General features: G+C 44.7%; 9 protein-coding genes across 11 annotated transcripts; 3 read left to right on the top strand and 6 right to left on the bottom strand.

Annotated features, from left to right (window-relative positions):
- The first annotated feature begins 23 nt into the window (after nt 1-23).
- On the top strand, nt 24-625 carry LOC136184765 (prefoldin subunit 4-like). The gene is made up of 3 exons (XM_065971733.1): nt 24-63; nt 110-217; nt 263-625. The coding sequence occupies exons 1-3, from the start codon at nt 43-45 to the stop codon at nt 545-547; spliced, it is 414 nt and encodes a 137-aa protein (XP_065827805.1). The 5' UTR covers nt 24-42; the 3' UTR covers nt 548-625.
- LOC136184762 (uncharacterized) lies at nt 519-1,857 on the bottom strand. Its single transcript, XM_065971730.1, has 7 exons — nt 1,750-1,857; nt 1,511-1,701; nt 1,358-1,459; nt 1,095-1,302; nt 919-1,047; nt 672-836; nt 519-621 (listed from the first exon to the last, which is right to left on the bottom strand). The coding sequence occupies exons 1-7, from the start codon at nt 1,829-1,831 to the stop codon at nt 617-619; spliced, it is 882 nt and encodes a 293-aa protein (XP_065827802.1). The 5' UTR covers nt 1,832-1,857; the 3' UTR covers nt 519-616.
- A 38-nt stretch (nt 1,858-1,895) lies between these two features.
- On the top strand, nt 1,896-2,855 carry LOC136184764 (Fanconi anemia core complex-associated protein 24-like). The gene is made up of 5 exons (XM_065971732.1): nt 1,896-2,018; nt 2,069-2,208; nt 2,256-2,411; nt 2,471-2,615; nt 2,668-2,855. Exons 1-5 carry the CDS (start codon nt 1,898-1,900, stop codon nt 2,781-2,783), a joined length of 678 nt encoding a protein of 225 aa, XP_065827804.1. The 5' UTR covers nt 1,896-1,897; the 3' UTR covers nt 2,784-2,855.
- LOC136184760 (protein disulfide-isomerase tmx3a-like) lies at nt 2,723-4,994 on the bottom strand. The gene is made up of 17 exons (XM_065971727.1): nt 4,897-4,994; nt 4,800-4,839; nt 4,626-4,752; nt 4,531-4,576; nt 4,402-4,482; nt 4,240-4,339; nt 4,114-4,191; nt 3,987-4,062; nt 3,893-3,935; nt 3,782-3,837; nt 3,666-3,726; nt 3,562-3,612; nt 3,391-3,511; nt 3,270-3,344; nt 3,184-3,222; nt 3,100-3,129; nt 2,723-3,053 (listed from the first exon to the last, which is right to left on the bottom strand). Exons 1-17 carry the CDS (start codon nt 4,977-4,979, stop codon nt 2,856-2,858), a joined length of 1,305 nt encoding a protein of 434 aa, XP_065827799.1. The 5' UTR covers nt 4,980-4,994; the 3' UTR covers nt 2,723-2,855.
- A 3-nt stretch (nt 4,995-4,997) lies between these two features.
- LOC136184755 (F-actin-uncapping protein LRRC16A-like) lies at nt 4,998-12,078 on the bottom strand. Its single transcript, XM_065971721.1, has 40 exons — nt 11,982-12,078; nt 11,834-11,931; nt 11,694-11,747; nt 11,574-11,633; nt 11,394-11,512; nt 11,235-11,341; nt 11,102-11,172; nt 10,972-11,045; nt 10,848-10,923; nt 10,714-10,802; nt 10,567-10,661; nt 10,436-10,522; nt 10,323-10,383; nt 10,227-10,269; nt 10,099-10,176; nt 9,971-10,047; nt 9,874-9,916; nt 9,751-9,821; nt 9,629-9,698; nt 9,433-9,514; nt 9,279-9,375; nt 9,174-9,231; nt 9,018-9,121; nt 8,894-8,962; nt 8,764-8,832; nt 8,624-8,708; nt 8,471-8,572; nt 8,294-8,410; nt 8,062-8,241; nt 7,901-8,010; nt 7,752-7,839; nt 7,481-7,696; nt 7,383-7,431; nt 7,164-7,332; nt 7,058-7,112; nt 6,954-7,007; nt 6,745-6,902; nt 6,110-6,692; nt 5,443-6,051; nt 4,998-5,384 (listed from the first exon to the last, which is right to left on the bottom strand). The coding sequence occupies exons 1-40, from the start codon at nt 12,004-12,006 to the stop codon at nt 5,103-5,105; spliced, it is 4,734 nt and encodes a 1,577-aa protein (XP_065827793.1). The 5' UTR covers nt 12,007-12,078; the 3' UTR covers nt 4,998-5,102.
- LOC136184757 (multidrug and toxin extrusion protein 1-like) lies at nt 12,056-15,000 on the bottom strand. 2 transcript variants are annotated; one of them, XM_065971724.1, is made up of 18 exons: nt 14,796-15,000; nt 14,657-14,744; nt 14,591-14,604; nt 14,466-14,534; nt 14,370-14,418; nt 14,210-14,309; nt 14,110-14,152; nt 14,011-14,055; nt 13,867-13,964; nt 13,710-13,813; nt 13,549-13,662; nt 13,318-13,494; nt 13,186-13,261; nt 13,055-13,124; nt 12,839-13,009; nt 12,731-12,787; nt 12,251-12,676; nt 12,056-12,201 (listed from the first exon to the last, which is right to left on the bottom strand). In XM_065971724.1, the coding sequence occupies exons 1-18, from the start codon at nt 14,934-14,936 to the stop codon at nt 12,142-12,144; spliced, it is 1,902 nt and encodes a 633-aa protein (XP_065827796.1). In that variant the 5' UTR covers nt 14,937-15,000; the 3' UTR covers nt 12,056-12,141. The 2 variants fall into 2 exon arrangements, with proteins under 2 accessions (XP_065827796.1, XP_065827797.1); XM_065971725.1 differs by having other exon boundaries at nt 14,661-14,744; nt 14,796-14,804.
- A 115-nt stretch (nt 15,001-15,115) lies between these two features.
- On the bottom strand, nt 15,116-21,189 carry LOC136184756 (multidrug and toxin extrusion protein 1-like). Of its 2 annotated transcripts, XM_065971723.1 has the most exons (22): nt 20,821-21,189; nt 20,683-20,729; nt 20,458-20,615; nt 20,202-20,358; nt 19,476-20,129; nt 19,329-19,416; nt 19,266-19,279; nt 19,148-19,216; nt 19,043-19,091; nt 18,891-18,990; nt 18,800-18,842; nt 18,704-18,748; nt 18,555-18,652; nt 18,404-18,501; nt 18,234-18,347; nt 17,999-18,175; nt 17,868-17,943; nt 17,740-17,809; nt 17,550-17,682; nt 17,453-17,490; nt 17,341-17,397; nt 15,116-17,267 (listed from the first exon to the last, which is right to left on the bottom strand). In XM_065971723.1, exons 5-22 carry the CDS (start codon nt 19,704-19,706, stop codon nt 16,836-16,838), a joined length of 1,932 nt encoding a protein of 643 aa, XP_065827795.1. In that variant the 5' UTR covers nt 19,707-20,129; nt 20,202-20,358; nt 20,458-20,615; nt 20,683-20,729; nt 20,821-21,189; the 3' UTR covers nt 15,116-16,835. The 2 variants fall into 2 exon arrangements, with proteins under 2 accessions (XP_065827795.1, XP_065827794.1); XM_065971722.1 differs by having other exon boundaries at nt 20,683-21,189.
- Nucleotides 19,788-21,458, top strand: LOC136184761 (WW domain-containing oxidoreductase-like). Its single transcript, XM_065971729.1, has 7 exons — nt 19,788-19,961; nt 20,016-20,138; nt 20,193-20,362; nt 20,417-20,523; nt 20,574-20,662; nt 20,712-21,159; nt 21,215-21,458. Exons 1-7 carry the CDS (start codon nt 19,873-19,875, stop codon nt 21,386-21,388), a joined length of 1,200 nt encoding a protein of 399 aa, XP_065827801.1. The 5' UTR covers nt 19,788-19,872; the 3' UTR covers nt 21,389-21,458.
- Nucleotides 21,380-22,623, bottom strand: LOC136184763 (repressor of RNA polymerase III transcription MAF1 homolog). The gene is made up of 4 exons (XM_065971731.1): nt 22,377-22,623; nt 21,921-22,325; nt 21,735-21,854; nt 21,380-21,672 (listed from the first exon to the last, which is right to left on the bottom strand). The coding sequence occupies exons 1-4, from the start codon at nt 22,457-22,459 to the stop codon at nt 21,525-21,527; spliced, it is 756 nt and encodes a 251-aa protein (XP_065827803.1). The 5' UTR covers nt 22,460-22,623; the 3' UTR covers nt 21,380-21,524.
- Between the last annotated feature and the right edge of the window lie 24 nt (nt 22,624-22,647).

The raw sequence follows: 22,647 nt of genomic DNA, 5'->3' as shown, positions 1-22,647 counted from the left end.
CGGGACTTCCACAAGTGAGAGCCCCGAATAAAAAAATAAAAAATGTCTGCAGCAAATTTCAAGGTCGTTTCCTGTCGTTGCAACGAGCAATTCTTATAACCTCTCCTAGGATTACGGCGTTGTTCATATAAAACACGAAGATCAGCAGCGAATTTGCCTATTCGCGCGAATGCAAGCCACTCTCACCGAAACACGCGAAGAACTCGAATCCAAAAAGGTTCCTTCTACAATCCCCATTCAACCGCTCGACATCTCCCGCTAGAAATTGTACGAAAACGTCCTCGAAGCGATACAGCAAGTAGAGGAAGCGTCACTTCTCGCCGACGACGACGCCGAATTGACGATTCCTTTCGAACTAGGCGACGTGTTCGTTCACCTCAACGCCGAAGAGGCCCAAGAATCGCTGTCGCGTCGCAAGACGTCGCTCGAGACCGAAATGGCCTCGCTCGAAACGAAAGCGGATCAACTCGAGCAAGACGTCGGACGCACGCGAGTCGAACTCTACAAAGCGTTGGGAACGAATATATGCCTCGATCTAGACGACTGAAAAACTATACACGATGCGCTTTAGCTTTAGCTAGCTTAAAAATTTTCGAATAAAACTACGGTGGCGTTCTCAGTCTAAGATACATATCAAATTACTATAGAAATGCGAAAGAGATTCTACTCACTTTTCTTGAATGGGATTTTCTCCACTTGAAGTCTCATCCGCTGACATTTCATCAACATGGGACGACAAGGCGACGAAGGTGGTACAACTAGCGGAAATATTCGCGGCGGCTCCGATCCCTCCCATGAATTTTCCGCATAGCTATCGTCGCCACTTGAATCACATTCTTTATAACCCAATACAAAGAAGAAAAAATTGCGCTTAGAGTAAGTTGCATCGAAAGAGTCGAGAAATCCAAGACTTGCTACCTGAAGTCGTTGGTTTCGGCGGTGTCAGCACGCTTTCGCTTTCGCTACCGTTGTCCTCGTCGTTTCTTCCGCGTGCTATTTGCTCGAGTTCCACATCAAAATCTGACATCTCAGCTGAACGTTCTAACTCTGCACGAAACAATTACCATTCTATTTATTATTTATGAGTTGGGCACCTTTTTCTTCTATGTGTGCTGTCGTTGCACTGTATATTGCGTCTAGGTGAGTCCAATTGCGTTGCTCGAAAATCTTGCGTAGAAATTCGAGCGTCAGATCGAGCAATTGGACGTAGCCTGATTCAATGGAGCACGTCTGGTCGAAATAATCGCGACACGCTTCTCTCGAACGTAAACTCAAAAAACTTGAACGCAGTTTACGATAACCCTACAGCACAAAAAAAAATCATACCAACGTTTCTTTTCAGTCTATTTTTTTCTACCTTGTCTTCGTGTTCTTTTGATATACGTTGATTCAGTATCTTTCGAAATTCGTCTTCTGATATTTCCTCGTCGATGTAACGCTTCATAGCACCCATTAGGAGCTAAAAAAGAGTTTTCGACTTGTCTGACGTATCTGGGATGAGACATCTTACCCAAAACGTCAAATTATAAGAAATTCTTTCGCTTATTCGACGGTGAGCCGGGCAGGACAACTTGCGCCTCAATTTCGCGACGATTTGAAGTGCTCGGTCGAAATTATGCAACTCTTTTTGACGGACAATGCTCCAGAGAACGAATCCGTTCAGCACTTCGCGTGGAAGGTGCGGAGGGCGCACGTCGAACGCTATGAGAATTCGAGCAGGTGTCTTATGCTCTTGATTCTATTAGGTACTTGGCTTTAGGCCTCTCGACAGTTGAAACTCGACAATCCACGAAGCAATAGCAGCATTTCTCTCGTCCTTACGGCTGCCCATACTCTTAGCGTTGCGAAAAAAGATGTCACGTGTCCACCTACGTCTAGTCCTAGCGTACGCGCCGCAATGGCGACCTCGCTCTTCTCGCCGCTCAAATCGCAAGCGATAGGAACGCGACAGCCGAAAGGATACATAGCCGTAAACGAACGACTTAGAACGTCGGGAATAACCAAAATTCTACGCGAAAGTAAGAAGCAGGAGCGGGAAATTTGAATTGAAACACGTCACCCCTCCCAGATCGCGTCGAAGTCAACATCCAAGACTCAATGGGATCGACAGACTTCTACATCTCAAATAATATAGCCGTCGCGTGGCTCAACGAAGCCGACGTAGTCAATAGGGGAGCGAGCCAAGGGCGACTACAAAAACTAGCCAAAGTAACCACGCCTCCGCATTTCCTCCGTTTTTAATTTTGCGCGCGTAGAAATTGGCCACGCATCGTGGCATTGTTATAGCCGAGCGTACTCAACTGACTGATCAATATTACCCGGCTCTGCAAAAATTCGCGACTTTGGATTGCAATTTAGTTTTACTTCCGGTTGGATCTATAGAGGAGGCGGGGCACCTTTTGGCAGAAATAGTAATTCAATTAAGCGTTCTATCCGGGGGGGACGAGTAGCTATAGTATTCGTTTTTGAGGTTCGTCAGGAGAGTCAGCCCAACGTAAATCCTTACCGTCAAAAGAGAAAGAAACTATCCCCCGATCCGTCTGTGATGGATAGCGTTAAATTATTGCCTGGTGTAGGCGCAGTCAAGGCAAAAGCGCTGCTAGAGAAATTTAAAAGTGAGTCATATTATAGCCATATTAGAGTATACCTGTATTTTGATTTCTAAAGATGTACGAGGTATATGCTGTGCTTCAGTAGACGATCTTTCACGCGTTGTTGGCGCTTCGAGTGCCCAGCAAATTCGCACGGCTTTCAACAAAGCGAGAACGTCAAAGACAACGTAGTCGTTCTTTTCTATCTAAGAGTCTTTTTTCGCTTCTGATTACAAATTCGAAATCTAGCGGGGTTTTTTTTTTTCAATCGCTCTTTTCTTTTCCCGTCGAACTCGGCTCCTTGCTTTTGTTTTCGTCTTGACCCTCATTCGTTTCGCTCGTTTCGCTGTGGTGTTGGTCCTCTGTACCGTCACAGAAGGCGACAAAGAGGAGAACGAGAAATAGGAGAATGATGAGGCTACCCAAAATGACAACCATTGCCGGTTGAGTGTGCCACATGCCCTACAGAAAGATATAGATGGAACAATAGTATCTACGTACTTTCAACTTTAATCATGTCTTTGACAGCCCACAGAAACTGAAAGATATACAGTACATAGACAGAGAAAATGCAAATTCTTCTTCATCTTACTCGTCTTATGGTTTGATAGTAGGACCTGCCTCCGTGTGGCTGTAGAAGTCAATTCAGTCTGCAGACCACCTGCTCTCTCTGCCTACCTCTATACTTCCGGCTTTGATTTTCTCTAAAAACGCTGTCAGACCAGTCTGATCTATAGCTTGAACGGAAAAATCCTGAAGCAATTTATTAAGGAGAGAACGCGGTTTCAAGGAAACTTGCATTTTCGAAAGGATAAAATTCGTTAGACGAGAAATTGAAGACGACCAAGCAGGGCGCTGACAGTTCTGCCATAGTCTCTCGTTGCACTACTTCTTCGCGTTCCATTGAAGCAAAATATAATCTTCAAAATAAGATCAACTCTGAGATGCTACGAGCAAGTGAATTAATTACTCTGGGTGAAATTTTCGGCTAATTGCTACACTTTTTACTGCTTCAAGGCTCCTACAGTGTTAAATATATTCAGTACTCTAATTTTTTTAAATCGAATAGCCTACTTTGGTATAAATTTATATTCCTTCTGTTTGTCTCCGAGTGCAAAAAGAACGATTAATTTGCCTACGGCAGATATGCATACGTGGGCACAAAACTAAATCATTTATTAAATAAATACTTGAAACCAGATAATCTTGAATTTCAAATAATTCAATGCTAGGAAACGCCGGAAGCCTAAGAGAGAGAAAACGTCAATAAGATAGAGAATAAAAGGCTTACTGATGTGTACTGTTCTTGCTCGATCCATTCCGTCAACGCATCAGAATCAAACCCTTATAATAATAAAAGAAATACAACTAATCTATGTTGCACGCCAAGCTAACCTCTTGGATCACGGTAAACGTAAGAATTACCGTCCTTGAATACAACCAAGTGAGGACCATCTCCAAGATGAAGTTCCTTGGGGGAAAAGAGGGTCATATCACATCTATATGGTATCTAATTTTTTACTGCTCTAAGGTCAAAACTTTGCAAGGAATAAAATGAGGCAGTGAGTATGTGCTTTTGAGCAACTCGAGCGTAAATCTCCTAATAGAGTGATTCGAAACTTGGGACCAATTATAGAGGAGACAGAACCTCGATTCTTTTGTTTCCATTCACAAGAACAAATGCAACTGTATTCTCTTTCACCGCATCGTCAATCTCGCTTCGTTTCTTTAGAGGCACAACAGCTGGACTGCAAATAGATTTTCAATTAGCCATGAAATTTTTGTTTAATTAATTAATTGAGCACTTTACCCAATTGCCCTTTTGACAAACTTGACCACGTGATCAACCTCTCTACGTCCTTCGTACGCATACTCGTTGTCCTTATGAAATCTAAATTCAATATCAGACAAAATATGATTGTCACGTGCTACATCTCACAATTTGACGGTGGGCATTCCCCGGATTTCGAATTGAGACGCCAAATCTAGGGAAATCTTAAAACTAAGCCAACGACTCGATGCCGTCGACTTTGCCTTTGTACTGGGTGCAATCCAGTTTGCCCACGTGGACGTCCATGTCGCGACTACTGTGTAGCCTTTTCCCCACGTCTTCCCAAACGGGAGCGAAGCTTTTGCAATAGCCGCACCAGGGAGCGTAAAACTGTAAAAATTGTGAGTGCGCGTGGTGGTCTACTCGAGCTTGCGTACCATGACGAGCCACGTTTTCGCTTTCCAACTCTCGCCGAATCTGAAACGCAAAGAGGAGACCGATTGCGTCGACTTTCGAGCATTCTTGCTGCCTTACTCGTCATCTAGTTCTACTACCGACGACTCGGCGGTCGCAAAAGCGAGCAGAAGGGCCGCAAAGAGGGGCGATCTAAACGTCATCGCTACCGCATACGGGAATTCGTCGCAACTTCTTTACCGGGAAAAAAAAATTAGACCTACAGTATTTACGCCATAAAAACAAAAACAAAAACAAAAAAAATGAGTTTTCCTCGGCTAAAACATCTAAACAAAAGTGGCTTCCATGTCTTCAATAAGTTGAAAAGGCTGTTTAGAGCCTTCTTTGTTGCCATCACTACCACTACCAGAGGGTGGCGGCCCATTCGAACCGTCAGTTTCGGTCGAAACTGACGTTTCCGCTTTCTGACTATCAGCGGTTTCTACCTTTGGTTCAGAAGTTGATTTCTCCTCTTCCTCCTCCTCAGGTTCCTTCTTCTCCTCTTTTTTGTCTTCCTTTTTCGTTTCATCAGAGGCCGGCTCTTGTTGCGACTCTTCTTCGATCTTTTTCTACAAACACAACAAGGCAATAAGAAACTTTCGTTTTTGCTATGCCACGGGCTTTTACGGGTTCAGTAACTGATTCCTCCTTTGCTTCAGGCTCCCCATCCTTTGATGACTCTTCTTGCGCTTTCTCAGCTTCGTTTACTTCAGGTTTCTCCTCCTCCTCCTCCTCCTTCTCCTTCTCCTTCTCCTCTTTCTCCTCCTTCACAGCCTTTTCCTCCTGGCTATCGTCCTTTGCATCAACGAGCCCCTTTTCATCGGATTTCTCTTCTTTTTTATCAGATTCCTCTCCCCCGTCAGTCCCCTTCGTCTCTTTCTCAGCAGTCGCCTCATCCTCCTTTTTCATATCCTCCTCCTCTTTTACCGCACCAGCCGTTCCATCTCCAGCTTCAACCTGACTCTCCGTCCTCTCGACAGACACGACCTTAGCCGCACCAATTTCCGCCTCCTCTTTGCGCTGTTCCACGACTTTCGCTTCCACCGACTCAACAACAGTCGCCTTGGCAACCGGAGCATCGGCATCGACAAGTCCTTCGTCATCGCTGGCCGCCGGTATCACGTCGGCCTTCTTCACTTCAACCTGTTCCACGACCAACTCCTTCTTTCGCGGGCGTGGCGATGGCGTGGGCCTGGGCTTCGCGGCAACCGCCGGAGGACTTTTTGCTAGCGTCACCTAAAACGAGCCATCCCTCTATTTAATAATAAAGCAAAGCGAGTTGATTTCTTCTTACCTTACGCTCTTGCACTTGCTTCAAATCCGCTGGCAATGCCCTTGGTCCAGGTTTAACACCGACCGGCCTTGGTTTGGCTTGAGGATGAACCGCTGCCTCGTCGGATTTCTCTTCTGCTTTCGTTTCGGGTTCGGTTTTTGTCTTCTTCTCATCCCCATCTTTCTTTTCCACGTTCTTTTTCTTTATTTCGGCGACAACTGATGCTCCAAATCCGATTCCAAGCGACGGCAATTCGGATTTTTCTCCTGCTTTCGTTTCGGGTTCGGTTTTTGTCTCCTTCTCATCCCCATCTTTCTTTTCCACGTTCTTTTTCTTTATTTCGGCGTTAACTGATGCTCCAAATCCGATTCCAAGCGACGGCAATTTCGTTTCTTTGACTGCTGTCATAGGTCCCATAGGTCCCACTTTTTCTGCCGGCTTTTCTGCCGGCTGTTCTAGTGGTTTTTCTACCGGTTTTTCGGCCGGTTTTTCTGCAATCGTGGCCGGCGCTTCTATTGCTTTCTCTGCCGCCGTCGGTTCCTCCTCAGTCGAGTAGCTCTTTCTCCTGCCGACAGCGGCAAACTTCTTTAGCACACTGCTACTCCTACAAAAAAATCAACGTGAGAACTTAAAACACTAAGTCTACACAGAGCGACTTCTTCTCCTTCTTCTCCTTTTCTTTCTCCTTCTTTTCTTTCTCTTTCTTTTCTTTCTCTTTCTTTTCCTTTTCTTTCTTGTCTTTCTCCTTGTCCTTGTCCTTTTCTTTCTTGTCTTTCTCCTTGTCCTTGTCCTTTTTCTCTTTCCTTTCTTTCTCCTGCATAAAATCAGTTTTGAGTCTCAAATATTCTCGCCTGTTTTGACTCGCCTTTGACTTTGGCTCAGTCAGAGGAAATTGAACAGTTTTCGATTTTTCCTTCGCCTAAACACGAAAAGTGAACGTAATCCTATCAAAATTCTTCATTCAACAACATTTTTCGCCTTCTCAGCTGCTTTTCTCTCTTCCGTTTTGGCCAGGGGCGACAAACTAAACACCTCGAATTCGCAAAGAAAAATAGCATTTCTTCCATATTTTCACCCTCTAGCCTGTCCGTCGGTTTCACCCGACTCGTCGCTGGCAGCAAACAGATCTGCCGGACCTCGGAACGAAGGACGCGCCGTCGGCCGAAACGCCTTTCTCGGCCGAGGCCGATCCTTGGTTAGGTGATCCAATTTAGGACCGGTCGGTTTCAAAGAAGCATCGTCAACTAGAAAAAGTCAACTCGACACCAACACGACGCCCAAACGGTTCACTAACGATTAATTGATCCCGGTCTCTGTCGCAACGTTTGCTTCTTTAACTGGCTCTAAAGAAAAGAGACATTATGAAGTCATATTAAATTCTACGGAACTTACAATAAGGTTCCCTCTGCCTAGATCCGGCTCTTCTGTGGCCGGGGGGGCCGAGTCCGGTTCCGATTGAGTAGCAGGTTTCTTTTCCTCTGCCTTCTCCTCCGCTTCTGCTGCCGCAGCGGCGGCGGCAGCGGCGGCAGCTTTTTCTTCTTCAGCTCGTAATTTCTCCGCCTGACGAATCTTCTCCGCTTCCGCTTCCTGTTTATCATGCAGCGCTATCTAAAATTCCCCAAGCGTACTTTTTTCATCATCACTGCAGGAAAAGAGAGCTCACAAGGGTCTCCTTGCGCTCTTGCAGACGACGTTTCAGCGCGTCGACGACCCCCTCGGACAGCTCAACAGCGACGTCATAACTCACCTGACTAAAGACAGTACGGGGAAAAGTAAAAAAAAACAATACCTTCGAATAGACAGTCAGTTTACCAGACTTTCGCTGTCACGTCAACTCCAATCCCTTGGGTAAATATATCGCTAATGAAATCCAAAGGCATAGACGCGTTTTCGTCGACAATTTGAGTCAGACTGCCCTTCAACTGCACGAGAAAAATGCACGAGAGGATGACCTAGGAACTGACAGAACATACCTCGTCGGAGACGAGAGACGGATAAATCGCTTCAACGGCGCTCAACATTCTCGACGAATTCTCCTGAAAAATCGTATCCGCGACGAACTTGTGAGCGTTCGTCGCCGCCGCTCGAAGATGACTACGAATCGAGTCGCTCAGCTTGTCTTCGTACTCTTGAGAGTGAAGGCGCATCAGGAGCTAGACGAAACTCAAACGAAAGCCGTCTCATCCTCTAAAAATAAAAATCTACGTGAGATGTTTTGTTGGCTTCGTTTATCAACGCATCGATTTCGTCTCTGTTTTCAATTGCCTCGGGGTCGACCGAGAGTAGGAGATCCTGTAAATTGACGATCTCTCTATCGGCCACCTGAGGAAATATGATTCTGTAGAGAGAGAGAATAGAAAAAAAATAAAGATTTTCGTTTACCTGCTGTTGAGTCGTGCTTAGCATAATCTGTTCTTGCCGTCGCATCGCCTGATCCACTTCGAGACGCTGTATCGAATGATTACGATTCAGAGCGCTTTGAATCTAAAAAAAAACGAATTTTCGACGTCGACGTCCTGAGCAGTTGAGACGAACGTCGAGTAGATAAGACTGCACTCCGTCCTTGAGATGAGCGGCAGCGTCGTGAATCGGAGTCGGCATTTCCAGAAGTGAGTGATTTCTAAGGAAAATTAATTTTTCTCCCTCCCCGTCTACAATCTCTTTCGCTCTCGTACTCTTTTAATGCGACGGCGACGTCGCGAAATCCGGCGGGACCCACGCTGTTCTTATCCCAGTAAATCGTCCTACAATGAAGACAATTCTTTCTTCTCGTCTCTCTGCCTATCTCGGTATACGAAGCCTTGCTTTATGGTCGTGTTCACTTGCAGAGCCCTGGCCAGCATGCGTGCGCCTCTGTCCCCCATGGAATTCCCGCTGCGAATTCGTCATTCTCATCTAAACGTCTCGTCCAAAACGTCTACTATGGTACCTAATATCTATCTCAACAAGAGATTCGCTTGTTGAAAGAGTGTCCAAGAGGTTGGCCATGAGATGCTTCAATTTTGAATCTGCCACAGACAGGACTTCGATACCCTAGACAAAAGATCTCGCTCTAAAAAAGTGATCAAAATCGCGTTTGCCCTACGCAGTTTTCGGAGGACAGCAGACTGGCTACCGCTTCGACAGCCACGACGCTTCTTCCCCTAAGGAAACCGAGGTTTGCGCTAATTGAATGTCGAAATTGGCTCACTTTTGCGATTTAAAATTGTCTCCTAATTTCAGTTTTTTCAGCGATGACGGGCACTCCCTGATGGCCTTGCAGACATCCGTCATGTCACCTTCGAGATCTGCAAAGGAAAATTCAATTTCTTTTGCAGAGACAAAAACAATAGGCGAAAACGCACCGTTACTGGTCAAATCCAACGACGCCAAGCAGCGAATACGAGGAAGAAGGGAGATAAGGACAGTCGCTCCAGCCGAGCCAAGCTATACATTGAAAAAATCCTCATGTAAAGACTTTATTTAAATAATGAAACTATTGGAACCTTTGCATGCAGTATACGTATTTATTTATTTATTTATAGACACTCTTGCTAGTACCTCATTCCAACCGAGATGAAGTTCAACTTTCGATACGGCTTTGTTTTCACTGAGCCCTTTCAGTACGGCTCTAAATAATTAAATGCGTGCACGTGAAATAGAGATGAATTGACGCAATGTACTTTAGTGCTTCGGGCGGAAACTTGCAGTGGGCAAGCGACACTGTTTTGATTTGCGTCGCTTTGGAGAAGAACTATGAGACATGCGTTAGGGGTTGGAGTCTTATCGAATGAAAGTGGCGAAACCCGGTAAATGGCTTCCGGAACGAAAACATCCTTAGCCCCCTTTCTGTATGAGACGGAAATTGCGTGAGAAAAAGTATGCGTCTTTTTTTCTTCCCACCGAACGGAATAGCGATTGTTGGATACGTCCAAATGTTGTAAATTGGGACAACATCCTCGGAGTAATCCGTCGAAAATCTTTGACCGAGGAGATAAAAGACTTATTGACGTCATAAATTCTCTCATCACCTTTTCCAAGGCACAACTCGTTTTTGATAATTCTAATTGTTGCACAACGTTGTTGCCAATTAAAAATTCCATCAAGGCCTTTTTCCGAGACATTCTATAATTTTTCACTAATCAGATAATAACCTTGCCTGGACTCCTTCCGGGTTGATTGCATTGTCGGACAGTTTAAGTCTAAAAAGAACATAAATAGAGACAATATGATGATGTCATGTGACAAGGCAAACATTTTCAAACTTCTAAAATTGTGCTCGTTTTTCTTGAGCGCTTGACTCAAAGAGGCCACGCCTAGAAGTAGAAATAAAGAATCCAAAAACTAGACATAAGCGCACACGCAAACCTCTTGCAGTCATGCCAACTTTAGCCAATTTCAATACATCTAACCCGTGATCAAGATCTCCAATTACAGCGGCAAGACTCGATACACCTTGAAAAAAATTAATTCATTTGGCACTAATAACAAATATCTACCTCTGTCCTCCAATAGATTGCCAGAAAAATCTAAAGAACGGAGAACAGAACGACTGTTACTTTGTAGACTAGTAGCCAGCTTCGGAACAGAATCCCTAGTCAATTTCAATACACATAGTCAGACTAAAGATGACGTGCATGTGCTACTTTGTCAGGCCAGCCGTTTCCAAACTCAATTCCTCCAAAGCGGGAGAGAGTTCCAAGACTTTAGCTATAGCATCAATGGCATCCTGACTCTGAAAAAAAATAGGTGTTTTTTTCTTGCTGTCGTTTCCCAGTACCAGTTTGATTCCATGAGACGACAGTTTTGTGAACCAAGTGTTATGTGCCAAGGTGGCGATTATGGGCACCAAGTCCCTATGGAAACTCGTCGAGGATTCATTCAAAGGAATTCTCTCGTCTCACCTGGGAACCAGATGATCAAAATCGCGCAAATCCAATTGCCTCGTAGCGTGAGAATGATAGATGGTATTGATGTCCTGTAAAAAAAAACAATAAACATCAAACAAAACACGTCAGTCAAAAACTTTCGCACCCATTCTACTTCCGCGCGGAATTCCGTGTGATAGAAATTGCACACGAACGCATAGATCCCAGCAAAGCCGCCTAAAACGACGAGAACATTCCACTCGCCCGGCATCATGACTCAAAAAAATTTTTTTCCTCACCGCACGGTCCGGCGTCGCCCGAGTGCTGCGAATCGGTTGCCGAAGCGACGAGGCTTTGAATCGACTCCGATCGACCGTCCGGTTTGACGCTCCACTTGATAATCGATCTAGAAAGACGATAGAAGACAAAGAAAGGAAGATCGAATCGCTCGCGCGTACTCCAACGGCGTTTGGGGCAAATTCGATCGCAACGCTGTCAACACGCTCGCTATCACTTCGTCGGCGTCGCCCGCTTTGACGCGAAACGCGTACGAATGATTTCCGACGGCGATGACGAGCTGGAATTACGAAACTTGCCCTTTGTACCTAAATATTCCCCCCGCGCGTCGCGACGTCTACCTGATTCGGATTGACGCTTTCGAAACGCGAGATTGCCAAAAAGTGAAAGTTGTTCTCGATCTAGCGACAAAAGGGAGTCGAATAAAAAGACGGCGTGCACGCGCTCGACGCTTTCCACACCTTCGACAAGCCTTTCCCTTGCGAGAAAACGAAGATGCGCCGTTTGGTAACGATCTGTATAAACGCTTTTATTGCCTATTCGCCGGGGCTTCGATCTCATCGCGACGAGACTCTCTCGCCACTTTTCCCGTTATCCGTACCAATCCGCGCGGTTCGAGCCGTTCTTTTTGGGTTTCGAGTTGGACGACTTTCTTGACGCATATTTCGGCGTCGACGGGTAGCAGGCGCTTCGCGTGAGCTAGAAAGGTCGTTCGACGTGTCTGTGAGTGACGCGCGCTTTTCCTGTACCGAAGAAATCGGGCTGCGATTCCATATTTTTTCCAAACAAGTCCACTACGCAGACGCGCTTTGGACGGTGTGGATGTAAGTCACGTGGAATCCACTTCCGGAAAATACCTCGTAATTAGACAAAAAAAGAAGCCTCACAAAAAAAGAATGGGACATAGTCTTAGCTTGATATTGTTGCTTTTATAGAGCTAGAGCTTGGCGGTATCGTGGCGGCAGAGATCTAAAACAATACTCTCATTTTTTTTTCAATTTTAACTCAGTTCTTTTACTTGAATTCTCGGTTTCACGGTTGGAGATGGCTTTAGCGTAAACGCCAGAGTGCTAGGCATCACTATTGATGATGACAATGACGTATTGACGCAAGACGTCAAATTACTCATGACATTTTCAGACTTATTCGACGAGCAATTGTCGTTCCCATTAGTCGGCTTGTATTGACTAGCAATTCCAGCCGACGTCAAAACAGCCAAACCAATAGAATATAATATGATGAGACGAATCACTTTTGCACGAAAGTCCTTCGGTCTCAAACCTTTTCTGCTAACCTCAGGCTGCAACCTTTCTTCAGTTGCCTCTTCTATTGATTCATCGGAAGTGAGCAGTTCAGTCACATCTGAATTGATATCATTGCTTGGTTCTACTGAAGACCCTCTTGCTTCTCCATTGGCTTCTGCTTTCTCCATACGAGCTCTGGCCTTAGAAGCACAATATACGTCAAAAATTTAAATCAAAAAAAGGCAGACCAAAACCTTTTTAGCCAATAATTTCCAATCTGAGCACAAAACCACAAAAATGCCAGCAACGAACTAAACATAGATTTTTGCCGCCGCTATACATTCCTTAGCGAATTTTATCACCTGAAATACAACTCCGCAGAGAATGCCTACCCAAAATCCAACAACGTTCAAAGTCGTCAAAAGAGCCAGTGGAATGCCTATAGGCAGTGCCAATACGTAGTAGCTGACAAAGGCAATACATGCTCCCGTCGCTTGGCGTCCAGACCCGCGATAAATACCGCCCACGACAGTCTAACAACATAGAAAAAAATCGAATCAATATGAAGGACGACTGACCTGAAGGTCATCAAAGAATACAACAACGCAAACGATTTTCAACGATTTTCCAATAAGATCAATGACGTCTCTATTAATTAATTAATTAAAAAACGTTGATCACGTCGAACATTGAGTCAAATGAATAGCACCTATCATTGGAAAATATCCGTCCTATCTGATTACGAGCGAGAAATAGAACGAGGCATTCTAATATTCCCCACAGCGCTAAGAGCATAAAATGTCCGATATTTTACAGATACGTTATTTTTTTCGTCTGTTACCTATAAGAATAACTGCGACTTTTCCTGTCCTCTTTGCATTGTTGGGCTCGTCTGCACCGAGAAATTGTCCCACGCGAACAGAGGCAGAAATCGCAAATCCGAGAGAGACCATATACAGAACGTTGATTAGGGTAAAGCAGGCGACGAACGTGGCCGCATCCAAAGTGCTAAGAATGCCTGAAAGACAACCAAGACTACAGGCTAAACGACATGTATATACACATATGATACCAGATATAAGAATACACACTTCGTAGCTCCACCATTCCATGCACGTCAACGACATACCCGGAAACGCTAGCCTGCTAAAACCCTTCCAATCATACAAAGCTTCCCACGACAAGCCTAGATAAAGAATTAGAGTGTCACTTCTGTTGAGACAACGGACTCACCGTCCCAACAATCAGCCAAATTTTCCGGCGTTTTCCACTTTACCAAACCGAGTAGAAGAAATGGCTGAAGGAATTGACAGATGGCTTGAACAATTGCTGCCGCTCTGCAATGATAACATTCGCTGGACGTCAGAAAGCGTTATCTCTGGAGACCCACTCAATTTTTCCATGAAAGCCAAATATCAGAATAGAGTTCAGTACTACAGCCAGACAGGTGATAACAAAAGCGACGATTAATGGCAATTTCACGTGATTCTATCGAGTAGTGATGAGACTAGCACGTGTAGCAAAATTTGAAGACCTGATTGAGAAGAAATTTTCGAAGTGTTGTATATACAATTACACTCTGAAAAACAATTGTTTATTTCTACTCGTTTATTTGACTAGCGTTTACACTGACTGGAAGGCCAACGATTTGAATTCGAACAAAAAGCGCTGCTTGACTAAAGAAGGAACTCTCGAGCAGCAGAATTTCATTAATTAATTAATTAATTAAAAACCTTGCAACGTCTTTTGCGTATCCTATTAGAAGGAGAAGAGACTCTGCGTTGAGCCACAGTCCCGCAATAGGAAAAACAAAGAGCCCCGTAAAAAGAATAGCTGGCATCAAATTCAATAAAATTGACCGAGTCGATATATAACTTCTTTGTAGGCACGCACCTCTTTGCAAAATCACTCCAATCAGGCGTTTTTTCTTAGCTCCGTAAGCCTGTTGGAAAAAATTTTAAGCTAGTCTGAGATTTCCTAAAGGTGTACCTGTGAGAACAACGTATCACAGGCGGACAAAAGGCCAGCAACAACGGACACACCAGTGACATTAGTAAACTGGAAACAGTAGAAGCAAAAAATAGAGCAAGAGAAAAAGAGATTGAGGAACTCACCGAAGTGCCGATACCTATGAGGACACGTATCAATATCATTTTCAAATGTTGACTCAAAGGGCTCACCTACGGCAGCCAATTCCACTTTTCCTAAATGACCACAAAAGAGAGCGGTCACTGTAGGTAACGAATAGTGCAGAATGCTGAAAAGAATCTAGATTCGAGACAAATTCACGGTCCGTCGAGATATGATCTGTCTCGCTACAGTTGGCCAAGCCAAGCGCCACAGTCCTGCCACTTCGTTTTTCGCCGGTTCGGATAGAATGCGATCGATTGCGCGTTTTAATCGCGATCTTTTGCCGGTAGGACGCTTCAACATGCCCACATCGGCATCGCTGGTGTTCATTGCCCGTGGCGATTGCAGAAGCGAGCGCAAGAAACCGATTGCGACGGCTTACGACATAACACAAAGCTCGATAACGCGCTTCAACGGTTCTAAATACAGTAATTTGATTACCTGATCAAAGCCCACAAAATAGGTGACTTGGAAATTATTCTATCAGTAGGCCAGCGAAATGCGCTCGCTTGCCTTCAAATAAATCATATTGCTGATAAATAATCTGGATATACTGTAGCTATTCATTACCACATAGATATTGTCACAAGACACAGAAAAACAGCGGCTCACAATCAGTTCACTGGTTTCATGAGCGTTCTTGCCGCTGTTTCAACAATGGCGGAGTAGTAAGACAAGATGCTTCTACCGCTTTCAAAAATGATATCCTCGTCAATCAGACAACAATAAACGTCTCTAGCTTCTGGACTGCGTACGTATTCAATTCTGTCCGTTACGACGTCCCTATATACTTTTCCTTCATGCTCATTGAGAATATGAAAAACTTTCTGAGTGATACTTTTGCCGTCAGGCATAGACAAACATTTTTGTAGGCATTTCCTTGGAAAATCAATGAAATGCCGTGTAAGAGATGATAGGGATGCTTTAGAAAAATGTCGTTGCACATCCCACAAAAGTTGTAATCTGCCGCCAGTCACTTGAACATATATGTCCGTTATGTTTATATTGGAACTGGCATTTAAAGAGAGAATCTTCAGTGCATCATATTGGCTAACGTCCTCGACATCGTGTACTTCCATTCCTAACATTGCACTGCCACGATAAAATTCCTTTCGAACATTTCCTCCAGAAGCAATGAATACTATATGCAGAGGAAATCGGGCCACCAGGTCCCTGGAGATTCTCTGAAGACGGGCCAGCGTTTCCGGGCTGTCCTTCAGTAAATGACTGACGTCGTCAAAGACGAGTGTGAATCTTACGTCATGCTTCTTAGCATAACCAAGCGATGCTTGGACAACGTATAGCCTCGCAAGCCAGACCCTTACGAGCAGGAGGCTGTTCGTTTGGTAGCTTTAGCGCGCGAGGTGTGTAGGCGCGGTCTTGCCTCACTGCTCGTAGCTCGTAAGGGTCTGGCTTGCGAGGCTAGACAACGTAGTCAATCAGGAAAGAGAATGCATCGTCGGCATCTGTAAACGGCGACATTCTACTGTAGGCACGTGAATTTTCAAAGAGAGTATGCCAATACGAGTCAAAGGCGAATTTAACAGCCTTGTAGAAATCTGAATGGAATTCGTGTCCTGCGAACAGGGGCACGTAGATAACTCCGCCCCTCTCTTTCCTAATTTCGGATAGCACTTGCAGCATCAGCGTCGTTTTCCCGCATCCGTGTGGGCCCATCACTAACGTATAATACCCGTACGAACGAACTCATTGTGACAAGACTTCTTTTAGCGATAGGAAGGCATCGTCTCTCGGCAAAAGAAGTTCAGGAATCGGTTTTGTAGGTACTTCGATTGGTGATCCAGCCTGCAGACGATCTTTGATTCCAGACAACGGTGACCCCAGAAGTACGCCCAAGATGAAAACGACAGACGCAAGAATCATCAACTTGAAGCCGAGACTTGAACAAATGTATCGTCTCATCGGATACGCAGGAGTTGGCTCTGGGGTTTCCTGGCTTTGGTAGAGCGTCGTTGACTCCTCTGAGGCTTTGCGTCGTCGGGGAGAAACCTTCTTTTCCTCGACGTCCATTTGCTGATTGCGTAAGCTTGCATCAGAAGCGCATGCTCGGGGGCAATAGAGCACATGAATCTCTGATGAATTTTGACGTCACGATTTACATGCCCGGATCTTCGCGTGGCAGCCAGAGACTAAATATTTAGTCTCTGGCAAAGCTAAGAACCGATAGAGCACTTGCGTTAAAAAATAATAATATTAGCAAACATAAACTCAGATGAGGCCAGATATATTAACTCGAGGTGTCAGTAAAGACGTTGGGAGAGTATCAGTATTGTTAGGACAAAGAGTGGTTCCATTTATGGCCACGCTCCCATTTTGAGAGAGGCACTTGTCGTCACATGCAATCCACTTGAATTCGCTGACGACAGCACAGGCGGCGAGAATAGCCAGGCAGGTGATTAGCCAAGCAATTCTCTGCAGCAAAACACGTCGAAATTCCCGAGAACTTCGCCGCTGTTGTGATCGTCCTGTTAGATAACCGACTTCTGCGTCACCTGCATCGATCTTTTCCTCGGAGTCAGCTACATCTTCTTGAGTCAATAATTGCAAGTCGTCTGAAACTGCCTCTTTCATTTCAATGCTTGATTTTAACTCGTTTTCACAAAGGTCTTCCTCTTCGCTCACTCCCACCCGCTCTCGCGCCTGCATTTTAGTTAGTTAGAGAGGGAAATACAATGAGTATAATAGAAGCAACTACTGTATCAAGACTACTGACCTTCTTCGCTTCCAAAACCCAGTCAAACCTCGCTACAAAAACAGTCGCAAAAATCGCCTAAACTTCCTACTTAGAAAAAAATCAACCCCCAAACAATATATCCTGTACAAACCTGAGTGGTGACACCCAATAACAATCCAATCCACATTCCTATAAAAATATTAATTAAAATTAAATTTCTTTTATTGTGACTTTGTGTCGCGTCATACCAATTCCGCCCATGCCTACTACTAACGCCAGAGGAATTCCTATTGGTAATCCAATTACATAATAGCCGATGAAGTTAAACACAGATGCGATTTTCTGACGACCCGCACCGCGGTAGACGCCACCCAACGTCGCCTAAGATGAAGACCCTCTATAATAATTTTATAAACGATCATACAGATATGTCATTACCTGAGTGTAATCAAATATTTCAGAAGCAGCCAAAATGATGAATAATTTAGCAGCCAAGTCAACGATGTCCCTAGCCAGCCACACACATAATGAATAATAATTAGACATTTGTTTACGTTTTCACTAACTGGCTATCTGAATAAATCCAGCCAAGCACGTGGCGAGCGCTTAGAAGCACCATAGATATAATCAGGGCAAAAAACGCTAAATCAATTCAAAATTGATACCGTTTGACAGCACTTTTCTCAACCTCACATACTTGCAATGCCGAAGGCAGTCCACGCTGACCTCTTCGCTTCCCAAGGCTTGTTTGCACCCAAGAGATTCCCAACGCGAATGCTCGCGGCAACGGACACGCCGAGAGGAATCATAAATGCAATCGCTGTCACGTTGAAGCTGACGATAAAGGCGCCTGATTCCACTTTATTGACCATACCTATTAGACATGGCATCTATAGATATGTGATACTTTCTATTTGTTATGTACTGCGTACTGGTTACTAGGATTCCCAATTCGTAACTCCACCACTCGATGCAAAGCATTAGAATGCCAGGAATGGCTAGTAAGATGTACGTTTTCCACTCGTAAATGCACTCCCAAGACCAGCCTGGAGACGAAGATAGAGCTCTGAGAGTCAAGAGGCGGGAAGAAAAAGCGACTCACCGTGCCACATATCCAATCCGAGATTCCATTTTTTCATGATCATGAGTAATATGATTGGTTGAAGAGTATAAGCAACCGATACGATAGCCGCAGCAGTTCTAAATAATTTCTTATCAAGATATATTTTGCGTGTGCGTGTATGTAGACGCACTCAATTCCGTTGTGAAATACAAAGACGGCAATAGAGTTGGCAATAACGGCAAATGACAATGACAACAGTCCAACAATTAGAGGAGGCTTGACGATTCCCTATCACCAAAAAAGTTCACAATAGATCGATTTTTTGATACTATTAGGTACTTGATTTTGGATAAACTTTTGTAGCAAAGCATAGAGCAAGTTTCCCTAGAAAAACACGCATAGGATACAAAATAGTTGAGTTGGAAATGATTTTACCGGTAGGCCAGCGATGAGAATCTTTGAAAATGTGCCCGCTTGCCTATTCAAAAATAATAGCATTGCTGATAAGTAATCTGAATATCGTTACCTTGCCACGTCACAGGAAACGCGGAAGCCCAAGAGCAAAGGCTCGATATTGAGCCATACGCCAAATATTGGCAAACACGTCAAACCGAGAATAAGTATTCCTACGCGTTCAATACACTTGTGACGTTTCTCGCTGTCCACGTTTTCATGTACCTTTTTGCAAGACAATGCTCACTTCTTTCTTGTTCTTTGCACCAACAGCCTAGACACGATTCCCAAGTACATGTGCTACATGAAAGTCTCTGCTGCTATAGATACCTGCGAGAAGAGCGTATCACATGCTGATGCCATTCCAATAGCCACAGAAAGACCAGTTACATTAGTAATCTAAATTCTTCCAATAAAATACAGACAAAAGAAAAATTATCTCTATTACCGAAACGGCAAGACCTGGAATGTAAAGATTAATAATATTCAATATTAGATTGATCGTGCTTACCGACAGAATCCAGTTCAGTTTCTCCAATATGTCCACATATGAGAATAGCCGACATGGGAAGAAGAAATTGAAAAAGATAGGTCACCGTCTGAAACAAAAAATAAATGAATGAATGAACGAATCGAACATCTTTCTCCTTCTTCGTACCACAGGCCAAGCCAATGACATCAGGATCCGACTTTCAGCGCGTACCGGCGGCGAAAGAAAACGGCGCGTCAAGAAAGAAGATTTCCAGCAGAAAAAGCCTTTGTCTTCTTCTCGAGAGCTCGACTTGCTCGTCGCCAGCACCATCTCGTCATTCTCCTCGTTTTCCTTGCGAATTCGACTTCGACTCGTCTCCTCGGTGCTCTGAAGTACGTCGTACGCTTCTTTTACCATCGTGGAACAATTCTACGGCGAATTGCAAAGACGACTGCTCACTTATACACGAAGGTCTAAAGTCCCGTAGGTACAGTGTTGCATCACCGATAAAAATCCTTCGGTTGCATCACCGAGACACAAGACTGAGTCATTTCCTTTGCAGAGCCTTCGCACGTGCATAGAAATGGCCGAAGAAGATGGCGATTTGCTGGAGGATCTGCCGCCTGGTTGGGAAGAGAAAACGACCCACGATAAACGAATATTCTATGCAAAGTAAGAAAGCGAAAAACCCGTACTCATCGTTGACTTTCACCTGCCTACCGATAGTCACGCAAAACGGTCGACTCAGTGGCTCCACCCTCGAGCTCAAAAAACGAAGATTACAACGAAATTCCCTTACGGATGGACAGAAGAAAAAGATCCTAAATCGGGCTTGAAAATCTATGTCGAGTAAAAAATAGAATTGGACGTGTGTTGGAAATTCAAAACAGAGCTCCTTTGCAGTCACATTACCGGAAAGAGAAGTTATTGCGATCCGCGATGCATTCCACGATTGGACAGCGACGTTGCCAAGCGACGAAAATCTGGGAATACAGTGACTGCAATCGAAGTTCTGGAAGGCGACGACCTGACGGGAAAGTACGCCATTGTAACCGGATCAAATTCAGGACTAGGCACGAGAGAAATAACTTAGCCCTCTGACTGGATATACCTAAGTCTACTTGTAGGGTATGAGTCAGCTAAGGCCCTGGCTCTATGCGGCGCTCACGTTGTGTTGGCTTGTCGTGATTTGGCCTTGGCTCGTTCAGCGGCCTCTTTGATTCAACAGACGAAGGTTGTTGTGTTGTGGTGGTGCTAGCAGCTGCAACTGATAATCTTTTATAGCCCAGTGCCATCGTAGAGGTGATGCACCTTGATTTATCATCCCTGCAAAACGTGAAAACGTTTGCTGAATCCTACAGCCAAAAGAAATGGTAAACTAGTGCGTGCATACCACTGACTGCCCATATTTGCTCCCCCTAGGCCTCTTCACATTCTCATCTGTAATGCAGGCATCATGGGAATACCATACACTCGTTCCAAGGACGACTTGGAAATTACGTTCGCCGTGAACTATTTAGGACATTTTTACCTGACAACGCTACTGAGAGATGTGCTTGTCGCCTCCAAACCGGCTCGCGTTGTCGCCGTCTCGTCTCACGCGCATCGTTTTCACACGTTGTCTCGCGACAAGCGACTTGACTTTTCCCTCCTTCCTTATCCCGAATCTCACTATTGGCCTATGCTCGCTTATGCTCAGTCGAAGCTCTGTCTCGTCATGTTTACTAATGAACTCAATCGGCGACTTGCCGGAACTGGCGTCACGGCGAATGCAGCCAATCCAGGAAACATGATTCCAACGAATTTAAACCGCAATTCGTATCTGTACAAAATCCTCTTCTTTCTCGCGAGATCCTTTACTAAATCCGTGGTGAGTCAGCTACAGTATGAAACTTGTTCTCCTAATATAATTTATACATTTTTAGGAACAAGGAGCTGCTACTATTGTGTATTGTGCCGCTTCTGACGACGTGAAGGAAGTCGGCGGGAAATACTTTTCGGACTGTTGCGAATGCGATACTCTGCCCGAAGCAAACGATTCGGAACTAGCAAAACGCTTATGGGAGTTTAGCGAGGATCTCATAGCAAAGCATGCCTAAAACTAGGAAATCTTTTTTTTAGTTAGAGCATTTAACTATAGAGATGAACTAAAATACAATTAAAATATGACTAGAGCTACTCGCGTGCTGTAAGGTGCACATATGTCCTTACCCGTACGGGATAAATGAAGAGCACTTAGGGAAGAGAAATGCCGCCGCCGCCTCCATAGCCAAGAGACGCATATCTTCCTTTGTCCACTTCAACTCCGCTGTCATCCATGTCTTCTATAAAACCGGCTGTTTCCATTGACTCGACATCGTCCCCGTCCAGAGGAGCAAGCAAACTAGAGAAAAGCCAATAACCCCCGTTTTTAATTAAAAAAACGACGAGAAACGCTTTTCTCACCTGGTAGCACAGCAACTGAAAAATAACATGCGATTCCTCTTTTGATTATACAGAAAGTAGTTGAACGACCAAAGACTTCCCTCTTCCCCATAGGGATCCGACACCAAATCTGGATTGTAGCTAAAAAATGAACCACCGATAATAATAATAATCACATAGAATATAACTACGTATTTAATTAATTACCTGTATATCGTTGCCTCTGATAAATCAATCTGCTCATCGATGGTACTCCATAGAGTCGACTCGAGACGATTGTACACTTCCGGTGCCGTCGATCCGAGACTACTTCGCACGGCATTGACGACAAACTGGACGCTCGGTTCGCGACTGAATTCCTCCGATTTCGCATTGCTGAAATCGTAGTCGGGCTGAAACGACGCGTTCAGCGTCGATATCAAATACGATATCATTTTTCGCGAGCACGTATGCGTCAACGGACTGACGGCCGGTGGACAGGACGACGGGGGCGTGGCTCCCAAAAGGGACTTGGGAGGCGAAAGAGCTAAGACGTCGCCGTGCGCTTCGTGGCTCAGCATTCGGTAGAGTCGCTTGTCGCTTTCGATCATTTTGCACGAATAGCTTTCGACTCTGAGTGATTGAGAGTGGTCGTTCGAAAGGGGGCGTAGTTCTTTTATTTACCTGCCGGAGATTCTTACGCCGGCCGTTTCTATGCAGAGTCGTTGGGTGAGAGAGTCGAGTTGGGCGTTTTCGAGAAGTTTCATTGTCGATGCGATTCCGCGTTTCGTCTTGAAGCGTGTTTTTTGGGAAAAACGGCGACGGGAACGACAGCGACTTTCGGGCGACAACCAATAGCCATTCAAATGAAAGACAAACGGGGTTTTGATCACAGCGACGATACGATTGATGCTATTTTTGAAGCGATTCTCCCTCCAAAAACAAAAAACGTCGC

Source organism: Oscarella lobularis, chromosome 3 (assembly GCF_947507565.1).
Source record: "Oscarella lobularis chromosome 3, ooOscLobu1.1, whole genome shotgun sequence".
NCBI classification, from domain to species: Eukaryota; Metazoa; Porifera; class Homoscleromorpha; order Homosclerophorida; family Oscarellidae; genus Oscarella; species Oscarella lobularis.
Note: the sequence above shows the minus strand (reverse complement) of the source record. Positions and strands in the feature narration are given on the sequence as shown.